The sequence below is a fragment of the Barbus barbus genome, assembly GCF_936440315.1.
Source record: "Barbus barbus genome assembly, chromosome: 13".
NCBI classification, from domain to species: domain Eukaryota; kingdom Metazoa; phylum Chordata; class Actinopteri; order Cypriniformes; family Cyprinidae; genus Barbus; species Barbus barbus.
In genome coordinates this window covers 25,711,084-25,733,955 of record NC_136741.1, presented here as the reverse complement: position 1 = coordinate 25,733,955, position 22,872 = coordinate 25,711,084, and the positions used below count along the sequence as shown (strand labels likewise).

Here is a 22,872-nt window from a genome sequence, read left to right as displayed (position 1 = left end):
TATACACAGAATAACAGTTCCTTTTTTTCAGACAGTCTCGTACTCCTCTATGTTTCCTTCTGTGAGTCAAAGATAAATCACACTCCAACACCAAAATTAATTTATCTAATTTATGAGGACAGCTGAAAGGAAGCTTTGGCAAACCAACTCGCAGCCACACAGTCAGGAAAACACTCGCCAAATCCAACAAAGACAAGAAGTTCTTAAACTTCAGAGAATTTGTGAACCAATATCAAAGTAGACCAAAAAATAAAAATAAATAAATGTGGTATCTGAAGAAAACAGATCCTGCACACAGAACAATCAAGGTACAGGAATGTACCTAAAAACGTATAAATGCTTTGTACCCTAGTAGGGTACAGCAATGTATCTCGGAACGTTGGTACATTTTTGTACCTTCTTGTTTGTACCTCTAAAAGAACATTTATGCACCCCTAGTGATAGAAATGTACCTTTGTGTCCTGGTATGGTTTAAAATTACATCCTGATATTTTTCCATAGCATTTCACTAATGTTCTGCTGAACTGATTTGTCCTAAAAAACGTTATATTTCTAAATGGAAAAAGTACACATGCATGGGGTGATTTAATTGCTTCAGAAGCATTAGGCTGTGTGAGCATATTGTTAACCATTTTTAAATACAAAACACATAGGCAGTCCATGTTTATCTAATATTTTATAAGTTTTCAAAAACACTGGTACAAAGAAATCATGACAGAACAGGAGAATTTTAAGTATTTATTGAAACACAACAAATGTTTTCAAGCATAAAACAAAATCAGTGGGATGTTTAGTCAAAAATATAATATTTAAGCTATCTTATCAAACGTTTCAACAAACAAGTAAAGGGAATTATATGCAAAGGAAATGTTTAAAATCTATTTAAATGTTAAATATAATTAATAGTAATAATAATAATTATAATAATAAACAACTGCTAAATAATTTGAAACACAGCGGATAATAAAATAAATAAATACAATAAATAAAAATAGTTTTCCTTATGATTAACAGCACATTCTATTCAAACTTTAAGAGGTTTGTATACTGTAACTAAGGGAATATATTAGTGCAAAAAACAGCACCTGTAAACTGACCCAAGATTTTGCAGACATCATCTTCAGATGCAATTAAAACATCCAGTGGGTTTAAAGACAATGTTCCATCTTCCTCCTTAACAGCGAAGATGGTGACAGCCGCCTTCAGCACCTAATCAGGCTCCCTTTTCTAAATGCAGTAAAACATTTTGTTAGTGTATGTCACCAAATATCATCATATTTAAACAAAGCGGACATCATATTAAAAGTTTCATAAATTACAATAAAGGTGTGAAGGATCAGAGAAGTGTTTATTCAATAAGGTATGTGCTCATTTAAAACACAGTAGTACTTTCATTTTAACATCATAACTTCCAGAGTGGTTTATCAGCAGGTTTTTCAGGGCTGAATGTCTGAATGTTTTAGAGGTTGAATTGAATTTGTTAATTTACATTACTATTTAATTTAACAGGGCTTAAAGTGATAGTTCACCCAAAAATGAAAATTCTGTGATTAATCACTCACCTTTCGTTCCATCTTTGGAACACAAATTAAGATATTTTTGATGAAATCCAAGAGCTTTCTGACCATCTGTAGACAGCAACACAGCTGAAATGTTCCCAGACCCAGAAACATAGTAAGGACATCTGTAAAGTCCACGTGACATCTGTAGTTCAACCACAATTTTCCGAAGCTATGAGAATACTTTTTGTGCACAACGAAAACAAAAATAATGACTTCATTCAACAATTCTTCTCCTTTGCATCTCCCTAAGGTGCCATTATGGAGAGTATCACGGCGTATGCGTGTGTGTTCCTCTGCATTAAAACAAGGCTCTGCGCATGCATGTTCTACGTCAGCAGCACCATGCACATGCATTTTTTACATATAGAGATACTCTCGATAACAGTGGAAGGCATGATTTGGAGGAGAAGAATTGTTGAATAAAGTAGTTTTTTTTTTTTTTTTTCTTTGCACACAAAAAGTATTCTCGTAGCTTAAACTACTGATGTCACATGAACTGTTTTACCGATGTCCTTACTTTTCTGGGTCTGGGAACATTTCAGTTGCCTTGCTGTCTATGGAGGGTCGGAGAGCTCTTGGATTTCATACAAAATATCTTAATTTGTGTTCTGAAGATGAACGAATGTGTTACGGGTTTAGAAGGACATGAGGGTGAGTAATTAATGACAGAATTTTCATTTTTGGTTGAAAATGAAAAAAAAAAGTGACAACCCACCCCAAAATGAAAATTATCATCATTTACTCACTGTCATGTCATACCAAACACATACACATTTTGTTCATCTTTGGAACAAAAATTAAGATATTTTTAATACTCTCTCACCATTTTGTCAATCCATTGAAAGTTTAGGCAATCAATATTCAGCTTCGAGAAGTATATAAAGACAGTTTATCCATATGAATAAAGTGGTTTCATTCAAATCACAAAATTAACCGAGAAGCTTGAGCTGAGGATTTTTTATTATGTGTCAAAGCCTAAATTAAAAACTTGTTGAACCTTGAAAATAAAGATTACCTAGACTTCCAATGCATAGACAAAAATGATGAAAGAATATAAAAAATATTTGTCTGAAGATGAATAAAATGAATTCAAAATGGGTTTGGAACAACATGAGGGTGAGTAAACAATGACATAATTAATTTTTTTTAGTGGACTATCCATTTAGGACAACTTAAATGTTCAACTATTTAGTAATTTATGCTGATCTCAGCTAAAAGTTGAAATGTTCCCAAGGAAATATAAAGTTGTCCTGACATGTGTCCTACCTTGTGTGTCTTGAAAAAATCTGCCGAGTCTTCTTTTCAGATAGTAGTAGATCTGCCAGGATCAAAGCTTTAATGACTGATGACATTATTGTCCCTGAAGACAAAACACAATGTGAATTCTACTTCATTTTAGGCTCATATTAGTTTTGCAGCCGTCCTGTTGCCAATGTCATCACACCACCCCTCACTGCCTTTGCTCTGAGAAGATTGATCTCAAAAGCATGACAACAATTTGTTAGAATGAATTTTAAACAAGACAACGTGAGGAGCAAATAACAGCCTAAAATGTTAACTAAGGTTCACAAAACAGCCATTATAAACGCTCCTCAGCCCCTTTGCTCACCGGGGCTTCGGCAGAATTAGTAAACTTCATCAGCATCACTAGTTGATAATGACAAAGCGGATAATAAATAATGATTAATAAAAAGTTTCAATGTATTTAAGTTAATATCGGGAATGTGTGTTTGCTTTACCTTGCTTGGGAACTGTGAGAGATGAGGAAGATGGTCTGTCAGCCGTCTCTCCAAATACAATTTGCTGGACTCGTTTGTGTCCGGCAGTGAAAAACGACAAAAAATGTTTTATTTAATTTATCGCTGACAACCTGTTGTGTATAACACTGCATATTTAACACTTGCCGTTAATAACTGAGCTGGTTAATCCTCAGATAAAGGTGACAATAAAACCCAAAACATTCAAAAGTGCTTTTATAGGAATAAAGAAGTTCAAAATGCTTACCTGTTATTTTCCGTGACCGCCTTGCGAGCCGTCCTACTGTGATCCCGTGAGTGAGCAGCGGGGGATATGGGGAGCGGACATGACTGACTGAAAAATTTGTGCGGTTTTTGAAAAATACACAGATAATATTTTGCCTCGAGTAAAAGTAATTACTTTTAAAACAATTAATGTAGACTTAATATGAAATGGATTTATGTATTTATTATATTATCACTTAGTTATTTAGTTATGAAAGGTAATATATTACAGTTTAGTTAGGCTATTTAATTAGCTATAGAAGATATAAAGCATAACAACCTAGAGCCCTATACAAACGTGACTTCTCGAAAAAAATATTAGAGATCATGTAATGCATATATGAAATCCCAGCTAAGTTTATAATGGAACTTATAGGTCAGGGGTCGGCAAGTAAGTTTGGCATCAGGCCAAAAACAAAAACTCAACACTAGATGGCGGGCCAGAACATAGTCGAAGGATAATGTGAGATATTAATTGATGAAAAATGTATTTTGTAACTAGTAGTGAGCTGTTACTCTGTGTAAAATCCAGCGATAGTCATTAATAAAGAGCCACATTTGTGTGGCGGTGTCCGATCAGAGTATGTGAGCGGAGTGGAGCGTCAACAATTTCCCCTTCGCGCATTTAATAATCACTCCGCTCCCGCTCGACTCCGCGCTCACTGATATCAGAAACACCCTCCGCATCTAAAGTATTTCAGTATGTTTCAAATATCACAGTTCAATGGAAGCCTGTTTCCGCCACTGAATAAAAAATTTAAAAAGCCTAATGTGACTTTTTTTTTTCACAGAATTGTGTGATATAAACTCGCAATTGCCATTTGGACTGATATATTCTCAGAATTGCGAGTTTATATCTCAGAATTATGACTTTTTTAACTCGCAATTGCGAGTTTATATCACGCAATTCTGAGAAAAAAAAGTCAGCTGTCAGCTGAAAATATTCAGAAGGAACAAATAAATTCCTTGAGAAATATAACTTTCCTCTCATGTCACACTGCAGTCATCATAGCCTTCACATTCTTTCTGATTTGAGTGATCCTTTTCTATCTAGCTAGCTAAATATGTTTAACATGTGAATTCTTACTAAATATGCAGTTATATTCCGGGTCGTTGGCATGAATTGTAGGCTACTCGTGAAGGAGCGGTGATGGAGCGAGTGAAAACCAAGACACTCCGACTTTTAAAAAAATCCACTCTTCGCTCCATTCAAATTCACATCGCTCCACTCACGCTCTGCTCACATACTCTGATTGTGAGTAACTGTTGCTGTCATGACAGATATATTTCAGAACCAGCCGCTATCAAAATAATCTGGCTACGGGCACAGGCCAGATATTATTGCTGGCGGGCCACCTGTTGCCGACCACTGTTATAGGTCATACTGACCAAGAATTAGATGGAAATTTACCAGTAGCCTTTTTTAACCAATAAACACACACTCTATTTAAATTATGATTTTGTGATCTGTGATTTGCTGCATAATTTGCCTGTACCTCAAGCTTGTTAAAAGTACAGTTATGTACCTTTTGCTGATTTTGTACCTTTAAATTAAAACAAAGGTCCACAGTTGTCACCTTAAGGACCATATTCTGTACGTTACTGGGTACATTCGTGGGCAAATGCACCTTTAGGTACAGAAACGATACCCCTATTTTTCTGTGTGTGTTAAGAGTTCCATATCATATTATAATGTTGTTGTTGTTTTTTAACCAGCCTGTAAATGGGCAATACTAATAGTATGCTTACACAATACACAATATGTTTAATATACTGTAAATGTTATGTCTATAGGGTACTTCAACCATTTTACTACAAAGAAACACTTTAAAACTGCTAAAAATGACTCAATTCAATTTCTTCATTTCTTCAACAAGACAACCACACATTTGTCCAGCAAATGACCTAATGACATACAGTACTTCTAACTCTATAGACAAAGAAACGATCAACATCTGCAAATAAAAGACCAACTAGCATCACCATTAACACAAAACATAATTATCTAAATAAATGGCTCGTCAGAAAAAAATAATGAATTATACCATTTGTAACTAGCTGGAAGAGTCATTGTCTAATCTGATTTCCTTGTTGCTTTGCCATTTCCTTTAGCTGCCAAATTTAGAAAGCAGCCCACGTTGAATGTGACACAGCCCACTCATCTGCTACATTTCAGCACAGATTATAACAGTTAGTTCTGGTCACCTGATATAACTCGATTTATTGATTTTTAAATTTTTTTATTGACTGATTTCATCCTAAAACATCTCAATGCAGGCTTTACAAACATATAATCCCCCCCACTTCACAATGTTAATTAGCTCACATAACAAAAGTACAAATGCTTTGGATCCATGCAGCACTTCAAAAAGGCCATGTGAAAAAGCACCTATTGTGCAATAAACGCTAACAAAGCACTTATTCTAACAAGCAACACTGTTGGCACCATTAATAAGCAGTTAAATCACACGCAGCTGGATTAATTGATAGAGGCCATCAAAGTGATGGCAGAGTTAATGAACATTTCACGGTGGAGGTAGAGACGTGAGATTCGGCAGAGAAACTCTGGAAGAAATACAGGGGAAGAGCAGCCCAGCATGGATGAAATGCTCGATGCTTCAGGGTCTTTGTGTAACTCAGGAAGAGAGCGATCGTGATTTATGGCTTTCTGACCTGCATCCCTCGCTCAGTATAGGGAAGGATGCTGCTCGACGCTACAGGGAGGCAGGTGAGGGTGGAAGTGGGTTTGCACACAAACAGCTCCGTCTCCGGAGGGCGACTGGGCTTGCCTACACATGCTGTCAGAGAATTGAGAGATGCTGATGGGATTATATGATCTACAGATTGGACAACCGAGTGCCGAGAGACTGCTGGAAGACCTCTCCTCTGGAAAAATGAGCTGCAAATGAAACGAATGAACGAGCTAGAAGTAGTACTGACCTCCGGAGTGAGGGGGCGGCCCGCAGAGAAGCACCACTCCTTGTCCTTCCCGGACAGACACAGAACTCCGCTTGTGGGTTTTGAAGTTTTCCAAATCTGAAAAAAGGAGAGAAAACATTACACTTATGCTAATATAGACTGTAGATTCATGGAAATATATGCAGCACATTCAACGTGGTTGTATTTTTATTCCTAAAAAACTATTTTGCCACAATCAGCGAGCCACACAAAGTTAAAGCCTTGGAGGAGTGTGTATACAGACGTGGTAAATAGCCTTCAGCTGGACTGGGGGCTAAATCACCACCCATTGCGTCTGTTTATCGAGAGAGTTTGAGCCTCTTGCTGACTCAGACTAGAATAAATGGGGAAAAAAGTTTGAGGATGAAAGTTAAATTCAAAAAGAAGGAGAATGTCTAGCACAGTTTACTGACATTCATGACATCCTGCTGTTTTGAATATTATAGTGCAACTGGATTTTTCTTTCTCATGCAATACTCCACCACAATGCTTTGCTATGTGTAGCTAAGGTGTTGAAAATGGATTTTAGTGCATTGCTATTCGGTTGCTAGGGTGATCTAGGTGGTTTCAAAGGCACTTTAAAGCAAGTCATTTCACTCTGTGGCCATTTGGTAACGTCCCCCAGACAGGTACTTCAATATCAACTCAAAAAATGTACCTACACACACAATTCACTGCAGTTTCCAGCTGAAAGGAACTCTAGTGACAGTAAAACACCAGCAACTTTTATTCTCTTTCACAATTCTGAAATTATGATTACAGCGGCAGATTATCAATTAATAAAGATTTATTTCCAAGCATTATATCTCCTCAAGACACTTGTACCATGGTGAATGAATCATAATCTAATACAAGTTTGCATCACATAACCAGCTTCAAATGTATGGCTTTTCTGATGTAGTAAACTTGCTTGGTAGCCCACCTGGTAAACCATTTCACTTGTGATGCAGTCACAATAAAAAGCTCAGAGAAGACTTGTAGAAGCAAGGTAAAATGGCATGGTTATTTCAGCAAATGTGTTTTTATCCTAAGTTTGTTTTTTTTAACACAAGCATTAAGTTTAGGGTTTGGTTTAGTGTAGATGGTACATTATTTTCAAATATACAGAAGAGCATTACATTGTTTTTGCCACTGCTGGACATTTAATTTCCAAACTGCTGCAATTTGTACAACCAATGTAATAAAACATTGCAGATTTACATTCCTTTGTTTTGAATTTGCTTTTAGCAAACTCACTGGACACGTCATGAATCAAGAATATCGCAACATAATATTACCTTGCAGAAATGTTGCCACAGACACATTATTCCAACCTTCCAACCTATTGAACCTGGGTTATTCAATAGAAGCAATAAGCTGGCAAGAACATTTCTTAAAACCTAAAAAACTGTTTAGTGGTCCTAAGTCAGACTGCTATTCTTAAAGGGATAGTTCACACAAAAATTACAATTCTGCAATCATTTATTCATGTCATTCTGTATGATTTTCTCTCTTTTGTGGAACACAATTTTTGTGTGCGTGTTTCAGTGTCTGTTTGTCAATAAAATGAAATTTAATAGGTCCACAGATATTTTGGACCCCACAGATTTTCAGACCAAGGACAAAAACGATCTGCAAAATATCTTTTGCGTTGTCACATGATTTGATGTATCAATAATGTCTGTAGCACAAACAGTGTGGTCCAAGCTTAACAATCAGGCTTATTTTAATTTTTTTTTTTTAGGATTTCCTTACTAAAGATTGCATTGTGTTTAAAAGCTCACTGACAGACCTTAATCGCAAAACATCAAATCTACAATCACCAGCAATGCAATTTTACAACATTTAACAGATTTGGAGTAAAGATGAGGACAAAATCAATGGGTCCCTCCAAACAGAAGAGTGCTCTTGCCCAATTGTGGTGGTGTTTTGCTAAGCGTGAGCCACACATGAGTGCTTTTAATGGCTCCAGGCCCCCTCTGAGTTGTATTCATCACAAATCGTGCTGGCAACCATTACAAAGCCGTTCCAAAAAACGCATCAGAAACTGAATTTCCTTTCCTTTGAAACTAATTTAGATTTGACAATTGACAGAAAACAATAACAAGCCACAATAGCTTCCTGCTTGTCCCTTGCGCAATTGTTGCTTAAAATCATTGGGAAAAGTAATTCGCACAGGCAGATCGAATGCATGGATGGGCGCCTTGTAAAGTCTCAGGTGGGAACTGTTGAAATGTGCTTCGTTAAAGGATCCTTTATTGTTTTTCAGAAACAAAAATGAACAATTAGATGATGAGCCTATACAATAGGCTAGACACTGGGGCTAGCTGTCACACAGGGAAGTTAATGCTTGTTTTCTTGAGTACTGCTTTTGAATGTTGGTTTCAAACCATTTTATAAATTCTGTCCAACAAAATTAAAGTTACAAAATTAATAAATAAATAAATACAAACAAAAACACACAGAAATACTGAGACAACAAAAGTCAACAATAATAATGAAGGCAGGCTGTTGGGATGAGAAAAGTTGGCACATTTACATCTAGGCAGGTCATCATATGTGTGAAAATTATATATTTTTTAATACTTTGTATTACTTCATAATTATTTAACTGTTTAATTTGAGCTGAAAAGCCTACAATAGTTTATTCAGTGTCAGGTTCTCAGTATGACAGCTTACAACATGCCCGATTATTCTAATAATAAAATAGCTTGTCTTTGGTGAACTGTATCTTTTTAAGGAATGCATCTATCCAAAAATTGGCTTTCAGTAATAAACCTACAGTACCATGTGAAATATTCACTGGATTAAAACGTGTGAAAACATAAGCACTGAAAAAAAGAGGAAATTGAGAGACTTCATGAATTCATTTGCTTAATTCCCATACCTAAAACCCACCACTAAATTCCGCTCTCAACATGACTGGAATAATCTTGAAATTATTTGATGATAAATCATTGAAGAGAGTTTTTAATGGCATCCCTGTTGCACTTCAAGGATCAAAAATATAGATGCTGATGTAAAACATTTCTGCGAGACTAGCACGCTTTGAATTGGAAAGCGTGAAGTCAGCTTTGTGAGCCCCCGCTGTCATCTTCCTCAAAGGGATTCTGCAGTCGCTCAGCTGAAAAGTACATCAAAGTTCAGAGACCCCTTTACTTGAGTGACTCACGTTGAAGAACACCTCACAACTGGCCTCATCTAACAAAATCATTACCATGAGCTCTTATATAGGTCGGCTATTCTAAACAAAGCTGCATTCAACAGCACTAAGTCTCACGCCACATGCTAACGCTGACATTTAATGGCACACATTGCACAAATCAGAAGAATTAACCCACATTAACCTCATCTCCAATGATCCTGGTTCTGTGGTGTCACCTGGACCACTGATGCAGAGATGAAGTGGCTCTTTATAGGCTAAATCAATGCTAAATCTTCCTCACTTCCCCCTAAACACAGACCAGTGATTGGTTCTGCTTCGGGGCTAGATTTAAATGCGAAATTATGGCGCTCAATGGTTTATGAAGATGACTAAAAGGTCAGCTAGAATGTGTCATGTTGGCTAGAGGACAAGTCTATTAGGGGGCTTTGGCTAATTATTTCTTAAAACAAATTTCTTTTTAACCCTGGGAGTCAGCGGCAATTTGAAATACTGGTCTTCTATTAGGGAAAGCAATTCCTGTGCATTTTTCACATATTAATATGTGACTTTGCGGTAAAGGCTCATACACCTCTGCAATGAGCAGTCTCTAATGACGGAGTCATTTATGCAATTGCTTTTTCGCTGGGACTGAGAATCAGCATCAGTGCTGGTTGTTTTATTTTTCAACGGATGATGGTAAATGGGTAAGAAATGACACTAAATTAAGTTGAAATTCACACAGATTTTAGTAACTGGTCCAATTTATTGTTTTTAAAATTGCATCTTTGTGCGAAAAAAGTACAAGTGATTAAAAAAAAATAAAAAATACATACAAATTTGTATCAGTACAGCTGGGCCTTTTCCCCTAAAGCCCACCAAATGCTCAGCTTCCAAAGGCCACCGAAATGAATTGAAGTCACAGATGTGTCATGAATTGTATGAAGTTTATTGACAGACTGTTAATACTTGCAGGCTAATTACCCGTATGAATGTCAGGGCATAGCTGGGAATGAGGCATGCAAATTATTCATCATTTGTTCATATTAATGTGACACAATGTATTTGTTTTGGAAGGAAATTACAAAAATTCTGATTCAGTATCTGTTCGTGTAAAACAGGATTTACAGTGTATTCAATCAAATGGAGTCCTTCAGTCATTACTACACTGGCAGATGGACAGACAAAAGGAAAAAAAGAGATAAAAAAAGCTTTAAGCTACTACCTTTAAAAACAGTTAAAATAAAATAAAATGAATTAATAAAAGAATGAATTATTCTTATTGAATAGGAATGTTAAATGAATAAGATTAATTTTACTGAATATGCATACCAATATAATGATTTTGAATTCCAAAAAGAATTGAAAATGAAAGATTATTCATATTTTTATGTATATTTTTAACTTTAGTAATATTTACAGTAAGTTCCCCAAACTTCACGGAAAATCCTGGCAGTAGTACCTGGAGTGTGACCATACAGCGAGCGCTTGAGCACTCATGATTATAACCCTATTGGATTCTATGATGGGAAGGCAACAAAGGGCTGGACTGCCACTTTCATGTCAATGAAACACAGGATGTTAGATAAAAGACTAACAGAAGCCATAAAATTGAGAGCCTACAAGAACAAAGTAGACAAACACATTCAACATCTAAGGTACTGAATTAATTTGAGGCAGGAAAAAAAAAAGAACATGTCTTTTTGGGTATATTTTGGATAGAGATAAAAGCCTGAGTGATTTGGAGAGGGGACATATGGTCGTCCACAGCGAGAGTGGGGCGCACCAGGTTCGATCGCAGCCGGTTTACCTTTATCGGGCTACTGACAATCCCACTCCTGATGTCTATAGTTTTTTTTGTCTGCCTTTTTTTTGGGGAAGGTTACAAGTGGTGCTCCCCGCTTCATAAACACACACCGAAAAGACCAAAGAGACTATTGTTGTTTAAAGTACTCAGCGGGCTGTTTCCTTCAGGATAGCACACAGCTGAGGTTTTTCAAAAAGAAAGTGAAATAGATAGAAAGGAAGAGTGGGGGGGGGGGGGGGGGGGGAGTACTTAAACAAATGCTTCTTTTAATATACACAGCTGAAACCATTCACTTTTTTATTCCCCCTGAAGAAACGTGGCATAAAAGCATCCCGCACCAGCCGCTCACATGAAGGGACGACTTTAAAAAGAATACACACACACGCATCCCCATAAACAGTTGGGGCTGGGGGGGGATCCAGATGGTATTCATTTAAACAGTTCAGGCTAAGGAAATGCAGTGTTATAAAATAAAAATGTGGTAAATACGCATTTAACACATACAGATACTCTAAATCAGTGCTTGTCAACTGGTTTGGCTTCAGGACACAAATTTTACACCAAGCATCAAGTAGCGCCCAAATCGTCTTGAAGACTATGTATATGAAGTACACAACTGATCATGTACTTAAAATCAGATGTGGACATTTACATTTAGTCATTTTATGAATATTATAGTTAACTAATACATTTACATTTAGTCATTTACCAGCAATCAAAATCAGCAAAAGAGCAATGATATGCAAGTGCTATAACAAGTCTCAGCTAGCTTAACGCAGTACACGTAGCAAGGCGTGCAAGTGAATAGAGTGCAAGTCTAAAAGGGACATGTTTTGTTTTTTACAGAATAGAATTAGAATAGAGAGTGCTAGAGTTAGAGGGTCAAAGAAAGATGGAAGAGATGTGTTTTTAGATGATTTTTGAAGATGGCTAAGGACTCAGCTGCTCAGATTGAGTTGGGCAGGTCATTCCACCAGGAGCGAACATTTAATTTAAAAGTCCGTGATAACATGCAAAAGGATAAACTTGACAAATGAATCATTTTGTAAATCCATATGCAGCAGCAGCAGATATGTAAATAATAGGAGAATGTACAGACCTGCCTTAACTAACAAGTTCAGAAGCACTGCTCTAAATGATAACAAAGATAAGAAGTAAATTGTTTTCATGATCTCATAAAAAAAAAAAAAAAAAAAAAAAAAAAAAAATATATATATATATATATATATATATATATATATATATATATATATATATATATATTTTTTTTTTTTTTTTTTTTAAATAAGTCCTGTAGAGGATGTCATTAGAAGGTTTTCTAAGATTTGTAGCTTCTGGGGATAATTGTTTTTAGCAAACTGTGCCCAAAGCATAGTTAGTTTATAAAAAAATAAAATAAAATAAAACAAAATCATTTAAAATATAAAAATAATAAACAAGAAATAAATTGTGCTCAAAGTACAGCTTAGAAAATTAAATAAAAGCTAAATATAATTTAAAATGTAGAATAAATAACAAAAATACTTGGCAGTAAATAAAAATAAAAATAAATACATTAAACTATTCAAATTCAGAATGTCCTTGATAAACCCCAGAAACAGTTCTTTTCCCAAATTAGCAGCAATTCAATTCCCAGATCAGCCATGGTGTTACAGTGTCAAACTGTTGCTATATTCCAATGGGGAATGTCTCAGTTTTATTCATAAAACTTTAATGGGAATTTATTTCATCTCAAATCACTAACAACGTGTTTTTACCTGAATGACAGGCATGCATTTGGACTGAGAACGAAGACCTGATGCTGCCGTGATGCAATGTCCCATGAGCACTTCACAATTCTGCAATTCATAACAGTTCGAAATGAAGAAAAACGACACCACTGAAGAACTTCCAGCTAAGCAAAACCGATCTGACGGGATGTACAGTAATCTAAATGAACTTGACTATCAAGAGCTGCCACCGTGCGTGATTTGTAAATGCCAGCATAACTTATCATAGTCCTAGTGAGCCGTCGTGTCTTTATAAAGACTGGTGATACACGTGACCCTCCCTCCACAGGAAGCTGATATAATACTCAAATCAAACTAGCAGAGGAACTCCAGCTGTTTTTTTACTGTCAACTGGGACAGAATAAAAAGAAATCCCTCAAATGCTTGATTAACAGCTCTTCCTCTCTCCCTCTTTATTAGCTGTCACAGTTTTACTCCTGTGAATATTTCTCAGGGTAGGTTTAATTTTGAAAGCCAATTTCTGTACAGACACATGCCTTGAAATCTGAGCTGCAAGCTATTGAACCATTAGGACAGGAAAAAAGATAAATGTTTCATTTAACGTGTAAACCAGCAGTGGGGCATGTTGACACAATTCAGTTTATTCTTGAGAAAACTCCAGTTTTACTATAGTATCTACACTTCAACTGAACCAAATGTTATCAAATATAAGTACAAAGGTGTAGAAACAATTTGCACTCAGAAATGCAAAAAAAGTCAATCTTACAAAAAAACAGCAATTAACACTGAATTATAAAAATAAATAAATAAATTCCATGTATTATTGACTATTTAATGAATTCACAATAAATATGAAATGCAAAACGATTAATAAAAACAGCAAAAATGCACACAAAAAAAAATCAAACCACTGTTTCAGCCAATTAAATATCAATTTGCCTCAATATAAATATATTAAACACAGTTTAGACTCCATTATATACAGTAGTTCATCATTGCTTTAATGTAGGACGCTATGGTTTAGTGAAGTTCCCTTTCTCTTCGAAAGAAAATGATACTGGATTTCTAATATGATTAATAACATTTGCATTCACAAAAACAAGCCCAATTAAGTCAATTTTGGTCAAAACTAGACGTTCGAAACTACTGCTATAGAAAAAACAAGCATTTGTGCAATCAGACTCCAAATCTCACTATTACTGAGATTCTGAGCCCTTATGACAAAAAGACCTGGTATCTTGACTATATATAGTAAGAAATCTCTTCAGTATTCACTGACCCATCAAATAACATCAGCTGAACTGCAAAATATTCTTTCAACCTGTCACCACAATGTTCAACATGTTGTTAACTCTGCAGATATACGTAGTTTAATTTCTTACAAAGTCAAAAAGAACTTTAATTGTTATTGCCCATTAAGAGCGAGGTCTTTTTCAGGACCCAAATATGAAAATGAGAAGATATGTGAAATACGATTTAGACGCAGCACACAGCCTTCTCTATCAGTGGCATTTTAATTAAAAACATTCTGCAATTCCCAGAATGCAATTACTGCTTTAGGGATTGGTGTATCGACACTGACAATTTTTCTCATTTCCTATGCATCTACTGACAACCCTTTCAATATCTGCCTAATTCATCCAGTCCTATTCAGAGAGAATGAAATTTTTTTTTTTTATCACATCCAATGAAAGTCTCTTTTATAACCTGTACTTTTGATAATTTGAAAGCACACAAAGGCACCATCCAAGCTTACACCAAAGTAACCATAAATGTATTTTCACACATTAAGTGATTTTCAACAGTCAGTTATTTGAAAAGAAAAGGCAGAGGTGTTTAGAGACAAATACATTCTAAGAGATGCAAACTACTTCACGAGCCACCTATTACTTATAAAGCTAGTCCTGACAGAAGGCTGCTAAACGTCTGCATAAAATAAAAACCACACTTGTGCAAATTGTATAAAATTATAAAAAGACAAATCAATCCCATGAAATGGCTTCATTAATGTTGTTTTCTTTCCTGTGTTAATGCATTTTTTATTGAAACAGGAATTAAAACCAGCCATTTAAAAAAAAAAAAATGTCTGGTTTTACAGAAATGTGTTTAATGACAACATCAATGTATTAAAAGAACCAATAAGAAGTCTAAATTTCAGGTTAAGGAATGATCTATACTTACTGTATTTAAACTACGTAATATTTTTTATATTTTAATATTTTGCAGCAAAATGTAAATACATAACTAGTATTCAATCGTTTTATTATACATATTTATATATTATTTTGATTTCAATTACGTAAATCACAGCTCTTTATGAGATTGATAGTATATTTCCATGAAAAACGTCAAGTACAATGTTTAGCTTTTTTTTTAGGGAGCATTTTTAGAGAAAAAATTGGATATTGTGAGTCCAAGAGGAGTCTATAATATTTGTGATTCATTTTTAAAGCATAAATTTCAAATGTTTGTTAATTTTTTTAAGCATACGTATACTCGCACATAAATGACCTCAGAGCGTATACAATGACCTCAGAGCGTATACATATAAACCAGCAGCCACAAACCTCCAATTTTCATCATCTTCCTTAATCTACTTTACTGCATTAAAACATTTGATGAATTCAAGTTGGAAATGTGACTTCTCGACTTCACCTTTATGCATTCTCATGCACAACATGGTCGCCTACAAATTCTCCCGCATTAGATACCAAATTAGAAAATATCCCATCTAATAACATCAGCTTCCCTTTAAATTATTCTCTTGAACCTGCACCACTCCATCATGCGGCGGAGTTAATTAAGCTATGGAGAGAGTAATAAAGAAGATGGATGTGGAGCAGTCAGAGACGCGTGCCCCCACCACGCAACAACAACTGAAGCCTAGTAAGGTCAGAGACCAGCAATTGATGGATCTGCCAGCCAATCGTCTTACGATGACAGCGGACTTCCTCCCCACAGAATTGGATTGTTCCTGCCATATAGTGCCATCGTCTTCAGGCAGTGGTTTTGCTGGGAATGTGGTGAATCAGAATTCATTTGGAAAAGTCTGTTTATCATTTGCTATCTGTGCATGAAAAAACGGGTCAGCCAATCAGAGTCGTGCTAAAGAGAAATTCTGTAGTTTTATCAAAACACTTTTCATTTCTAAATTGGTCTGTTTAATATATTTAATAATATATAAAGTTTAATATATTGTTTTTGCACTATGCAAATATGTGATGCACCAAAATTTTGGTAACTAGAAATTTGTGTACGAAGCAGCAATTATTTGGCAGGAATAGTTTTGTTGGGCTGAAATCATTGAAATTATCATCTTGTGCATAAAAATATTCCAGCTTTCAAATTCTGTTATTTTGACCACAAAATAAAAACAATAAATGTTTTAACACTATTTAATGTGGTGACAGATCGATGTAGGCGCCTCAGTTCAAGTGGCATGTGAACCGATCATTTCTTCCTCTTTACTACCAGTTAAACTGTAGCACAAAATAAACAAGAATGAACATCAGAAGGTCTGTTGAAACAGTATAACTTACTGAAATATACTGAAATATAAATTTTGACGTCTCGGAAAGACGTCAAAAAAAAAAAAAAAAAAAAAAAAAGCCATTCAATGCCTATTGATCTGACAGTCAACTAGAAAAAACTTGCGTTCTCAAGTTTTGCGAGGGAACGCAAACATCTTTGCGAGAGAACGCAAAGTTTTGCGAGAGAACGCAAAATATTTAAAATATTTTTTCCTCCCACCCCAAATTTTTTTCACCCACCCCGAAATCTTTCCACCACCATGAGCTCTTAGGGGCTCCGTATTTATATGCACTATATTACATATTCATTATATTTGTACTTAACCTGTTGTCTTCATTTTTTAATTTACATTTGAAAAAAAAAAAATCTGTCATGAAAATTATTTTTTTATTACAGCTTGTATCACATTTTTATTCACCTGTTTGGCAAGTGTTTCCCATTTTCTGGCAATAAAGATTAACTAAAGATTAAATCTGGTTTCTGCAGCTTTCACTCAGTAGCAAAAATGTGGCTTTAAATGCAAAAGAAATAAAGATTTGAAATATCAAATAATCAATGACGGATATGTAAAATTTTATCATGATCATATTTTAGGGCCTGTCCTATTTCTAAATGTAGAAAATTGTCAAAATTATGTGTATTAACAATGCATAACCAAACTGACTGATAATAAAAGATGTGACATATTTAACAAAAGAAAATAATTTCCTATTCATTAGCAATAGCCTCTTTCTAAAATAGCATGCTAGTGTAAGTGTGCAGTATACTGCCGTGTAAATTTGTATTTTTTTTTTTTTTTTTTTACATAGTATATGAAAAGTATTCATTATAAAAACATATCAAACAGTGCCATTCCAATTCAAAGAAAAAGGAGTGTAAAATTGACAAAATCTATCCAAATTCAACCATACAATTTGAATTTTATTCCCTGCATTTTGCCATTGTAAGGCATAGTCATATGCTGCATTACTGTTACATGTTACACTTATTATGTTGCATGTAAATGCTCTGGAATTCAATTACCGGCTTGGAAAAAAAATCTTTCTTAAGCATTTTTTAAAATCCAAGTTAAAGTGAAAATTGCTTAGCATTTGGCAGTATAATCCAATCGAGAAAACGAATTGTAAAAAGTATGTATTATTATTATTATTATTATTATATTATATTATATTATTACTATTATAAATTATATAAAAAAATTCACATAGTGTGTCCAATACCCACTGAAGAAATGATGCAATTAGTATGGTAGTACACTATTTGGACCATAGCCTCAGTCTCATTATTTTATATGCTGGATAAAGCTTTTCTTGTGGTGTGTGGAAAGGATGGAGCTTAAACCAATTAGCTGCCAGTCGTCGCTTTCAAAACAGCCATAACAAGGAGCGCAAGGCCTGAATGTGTTTCACTGAATCTCATTTTTTGATATCTCATTATCAGCCCATATAAATGATGACTGCATGACTGAATCTGGCCCCTGAACAACCTGTGCGTATGTGAGACACAGACAGAGGGAGAGAGAAACAAGAACGAGAGAGACTGAGAAAGCAACCAGGCTCTCCTCAGGGAAAACATTTCCATTTTGATCATGTTATCAGCGAGGAGAACAAGGGCCAGCGTACCAGTGTGTGCCGTCAGGTCTGCAGGTTCTGTTTGTTTGGGCCTGATGTGTGCTGCTGTGGTTTGATCAGAGATCAGAATGTGACTTACAGGCAAATGTTAGGCTGGCCTCCCTGCTGACAATGGTCCCGAAGGAGTTGGAAGCAAGGCACTGGTACGTCCCAGCGTCCTCGTCTTTATTGAGATGGTTGATGCGAAGGTTGCCTCCTGAGAGGCTGTGATGGGAGCCGGGTTTAAGGTTGAGCAGGCTGCCATTTAGCTTCCACCTACAACACAAAGGAGTTCACAGTTCAGAGATTTCAATACGAACTCATACATATCTCATCATTACCTTCCATGACCTAAATGTCATAACAAAGCTTATGTTGTAGCTGTATTCGCTTATTCTCAAACATAAGAGCATATATGAAAAAACTTCTAATTTTAGTACAAACATCTGAGACAAAGTTGATACTTAAAATATTCCTCAATTCCAAAGTCTCTTGAAGTATGAAAAATAAACATTTGAGCAATAAAAATCACTTTAAATATTGAGTTATACATATATTATACTTATTATATATATATATTATATACATTAAATAAAAAATTAAATAAAATTAAATAAAAGCTAAATATAATTTAAAATGTAGAATAAATAACAAAAATACTTGGCAGTAAATAAAAATAAAAACATTAAACTATTCAAATTCAGTTTTCTTTTTATTTATTATACAATTAACAAAAAGCAAAAAAAGGGCCTCTAACACCTAGCTTGCACTATTCTTTTTCTATTCTGTCTGTTTTCTTTTTATTTACTATTTAATAAAAAAAAAAAAACCTTGCTACGTGTACTGCGTTAGGCTAACTGATATTTGTCATAGCACTTGCATATCATTGCTCTTTTGTTGATTTTGATTGCTTCCATTGTCCTCATTTGTAAGTCGCTTTGGCTAAAAGTGTCTGCTAAATGATTAAATGTAAATGTAAATTTAAATATAAATTGGCTATAAAAATTATTTGGACACTTAAGCCACTCTTAAAAAGGGTCATTTATTTTAAAGACATAACATTTTTTTTTTTTACAAAAAAATATAATTTACAAAAAAATAAATACGTACGTTTTTGGGACAACTGATATTGAATGAACATACTGAATGTATTTCTGAGTAGTTATGTGTATTCATTAGCAAATTCATTTATACACTTTGTAAAATACAGAATAAAATGTAAAACCAAAAATAAGAAATTGGTTTATAAAATAATACAGAAAATCTTCAGGATTACAAACATTGCAGTCAATCTCATCTAATAAAGTTTAATAAGAAAACACATGGCTGGAAGCAGGGTAGAATTGGTGTAACCAACTGTTTTGCACAACTATCGAGTGTCTTCAGACCAGTGGGTACAAATCTGGGCTGTTGAAACAAAACCTCCAAGTGTGATCCCACATAAAGAGAACCAGTGAACTGCGCTGAGTTACTAAGATCCACAATTATTAGACTCCCGAGTAAAGCACTTAGTACACTACACTAACTCCAAAGGGACTGTCCTTGCAATTAGTGCACTGTAAAGTGCTTTGCATAAAAAGTGTCTGCTAAATGAAAAGCAACCAGCTGTAGTCCTGATAAATTTATAAGCCTGCCCCCCCATACCAAGATTAATGCCCAGAATGGCATGGCTTGTGACCATCCATCTTGTTCAACACAAAGTCATACAGCATCAAATGTAAGCTTTATCATGGCAGAGCACCAATCAAAACTAATATTTGCAGTGAGCACCCCCATATTCTATAGCATGCAGTGTGATTACTACAGGAATTTACTAAGATTACCAAAGGAAATAATTCATTTAAATTATCATTGGATTCTCCTACCCTTCAAACAGGGTTATTAAAACAAACAAGCTGCCAAATCAATACAAAAACTCACATATAAAGCAGACTTTGAAATATTGCTGTCTTTTCATCATTAACAGTGGTAATGGGATGATGACCGCACTTCGTTCATGAGGTTATATGTGTGTGAGACTTGAACAGAAATCGTGATATACTGTATGTTTGTGACTTATCCAAACGCAAAGGCTGCAACTTAATTAAGTGAAGCACAGCACAGTATTTATTGTTGTTTTTTATTTTTTACACATGAGCAGCTCATCATTTGTTGTTTTTTCAGTGTGTTGTTGTTATTATTATTATTTTAATTTTTTTCCTTAAATACTTTATTTTACAGTGAATTATTACAAAATTAATAATAACAACAATATAATATATTTATTTATCAAAGAAAATGTTTAATATTTCAAATTTCAATTACATTTTCACCCAAAATCATGCAGCCCAAGATCTATGTTCTATAGGAGAATCCTAACTAACAGCTTAAGTTATTAATAACCATTGATTAGAAATAGTTCACTCTAAGAATCTGAACCATTTCACAAACAGGACGATTTCACTGATGTCCCTGCATGGTTCAATAAACAATATTTTTATAACTTCTCTTACAATCTCCCATTGCAGCATCTTTACTTCCCCCCAATTTTTAATAACCCATAAAATATGTAAAAACAGTTTTGTAGTCTTCCCCAGATCTGTCTCAACACTATCCTGTCTCTCAGCTCTGCAGGCCATTCCTTTGACCTCAGGGCTTAGTTTTTGCTCTGACATCCATTTCAGCTGTTAAACTTTATATAGTCAGGAGTGTGTGCCTTTCCAAATCATGTCCAATCAACTGAATTTGCCACAGGTTAACTCTAGTCGGAGTATAGAAACGGCTCAAAGAGGATCCAGTGAAGCTGGAATACTCCTGATCTAAATTCAAAGTGTCAAAGCAAAGGGTATGAAGACTTGTGCAATGTCATTTTTTCAGTATTTCCTTTTTAATAAATTTGCAAAGTTATGATAAATCCGGTTTTTGCTTTGTCATTATGGTGAGTGTATATATATGTGGGGAAAAAAGTAATTTAAAGCAGTTTAACGTTAGAGCGCATAACAAAATGTGAAAAAATTAAGGGGTATGAAGACTTTCTATAGGCACTGTAGATCATGAAAAGTGATCTCTAAATGACACTTGGTGGAGAGGGGTTGGTGATGGCAGCTCAAAACTATTTTAAACAGCAATTTTGAAAACTAACTACTATTTTACCTTTGGAATAACACGCACAGCCGAATCATCAGGAACCAAATTAGAACATAGGTCAATTTGGATTTCATGTTGACTTTATATAGCCAACAACCTTTCGTTCAAGACACATGATAAACCATTTTTGCTTTGCTAGTCTGCGAAATACGCAAGGTGCCCCTGCTTTGTGTCTGACAGGCTGATTAGCCTTACAGGCTCAATATGGTTAGGGTTACGTCCTCAACCGCCTGTCAGGAACAAAGCAGGACACCTTCCACCAATCTCAGCTGCAGATGTTGCAGTAGACGGCATTTTACTATACTAAAAGTGGTATAATGAACTGTACATCCCTGGCACAACATAATTAACTATTTTTTTCCAAGAAAAGTATCACATAATTGGTATAACATTATTTCCTGTCACAATTTAGAAGTACACTCATTTCAAAGCTAACTAAAAGCCACAAAACTTCAGTTTTGAATTAATGGTTTATTGAGATGATGTCAAAAAGTGGCCCACATGATAGATGTGTGCCTTTTTAAAGGGATAGTCCACCCAAAAATGCTTGTCATTCCAAACCTATAACTTTCTTTCCTCAGTGGAACACAAAAAAAGGTTGGCAACAAAACAGATTCGGTTCCCATTGATTTCCATGGACAAAAAAAAAATAAAAATACAATGGAAATCAATGGGAACCAAAACTGTTTAGTTAACATTATTCAGATTATCTGAATCGGGGGTGGGTATATAATATTTTATGACAGAATTTTTGAGTGGACTATCCCTTTAACTAGCGAGAAATCTAATGTTAAATCCCTTGATACATTCACACATGCTTTTCTAAATGGTGTTTGTAGTTCGACATCTTGTTTTCTTTGTCTGTTTCACATTTGTATACAGATGCTTCTTATTTTCCTAAGCAAAAACAGACTCTCCCTAATGCCCTCTGAGAGGTGGATCATTTGCACACACAAAGACTCTTCACACCGGGAAGCGACTGCGTTTCTATGCAAAGCTCAGAAATAATATAGGTGTAGCCCTACATCGCTTCTTTCAGGACTTCTGCTCTCGCATCTAATTTGAATCTAGTACCTCTAATCTAGTACCCACGCCGAGTGTTTTCAAAAGACAAAAACGCAATAAATATGTCATATTTGTAGCCCACAGCGAACGATACTGCCCGGTCTTCAGAGATGCCGATAATTGATAGGAGTGGAGAGTTTCCAAATCTCAGGCTCAATAATAAGATGAATTCCCCTTCCTGTTAGTTTCCAAGTGCCCTTTTCAGCTCTGTTTGATCTTAGAGAGGCTGATGAAAAGAAAAAGGGATGAGCAGTCGTTTCTGACAGTATAATGAGTTTCTTGTTTTTTTGAGATTCTTGATTTGGCCATTTGTGAAGTGTAAAAGCACACTTGCAATTAGG

At 35.1% G+C, this 22,872-nt stretch overlaps 1 protein-coding gene across 1 annotated transcript in view; it reads right to left on the bottom strand.

Annotated features, from left to right (window-relative positions):
- Positions 1 to 22,872, bottom strand: part of LOC306879420 (contactin-4-like) — a 128,857-nt gene that overhangs the window by 81,346 nt on the left and 24,639 nt on the right. Inside the window, exons 3-4 of the mRNA XM_079432355.1 lie at positions 18,441 to 18,616; positions 6,524 to 6,619 (exon numbers count right to left, since the gene is read on the bottom strand). Coding sequence (XP_079288481.1) covers positions 6,524 to 6,619; positions 18,441 to 18,616 — 272 coding nt within the window. The remainder of the gene's footprint in view (positions 1 to 6,523; positions 6,620 to 18,440; positions 18,617 to 22,872) is intronic.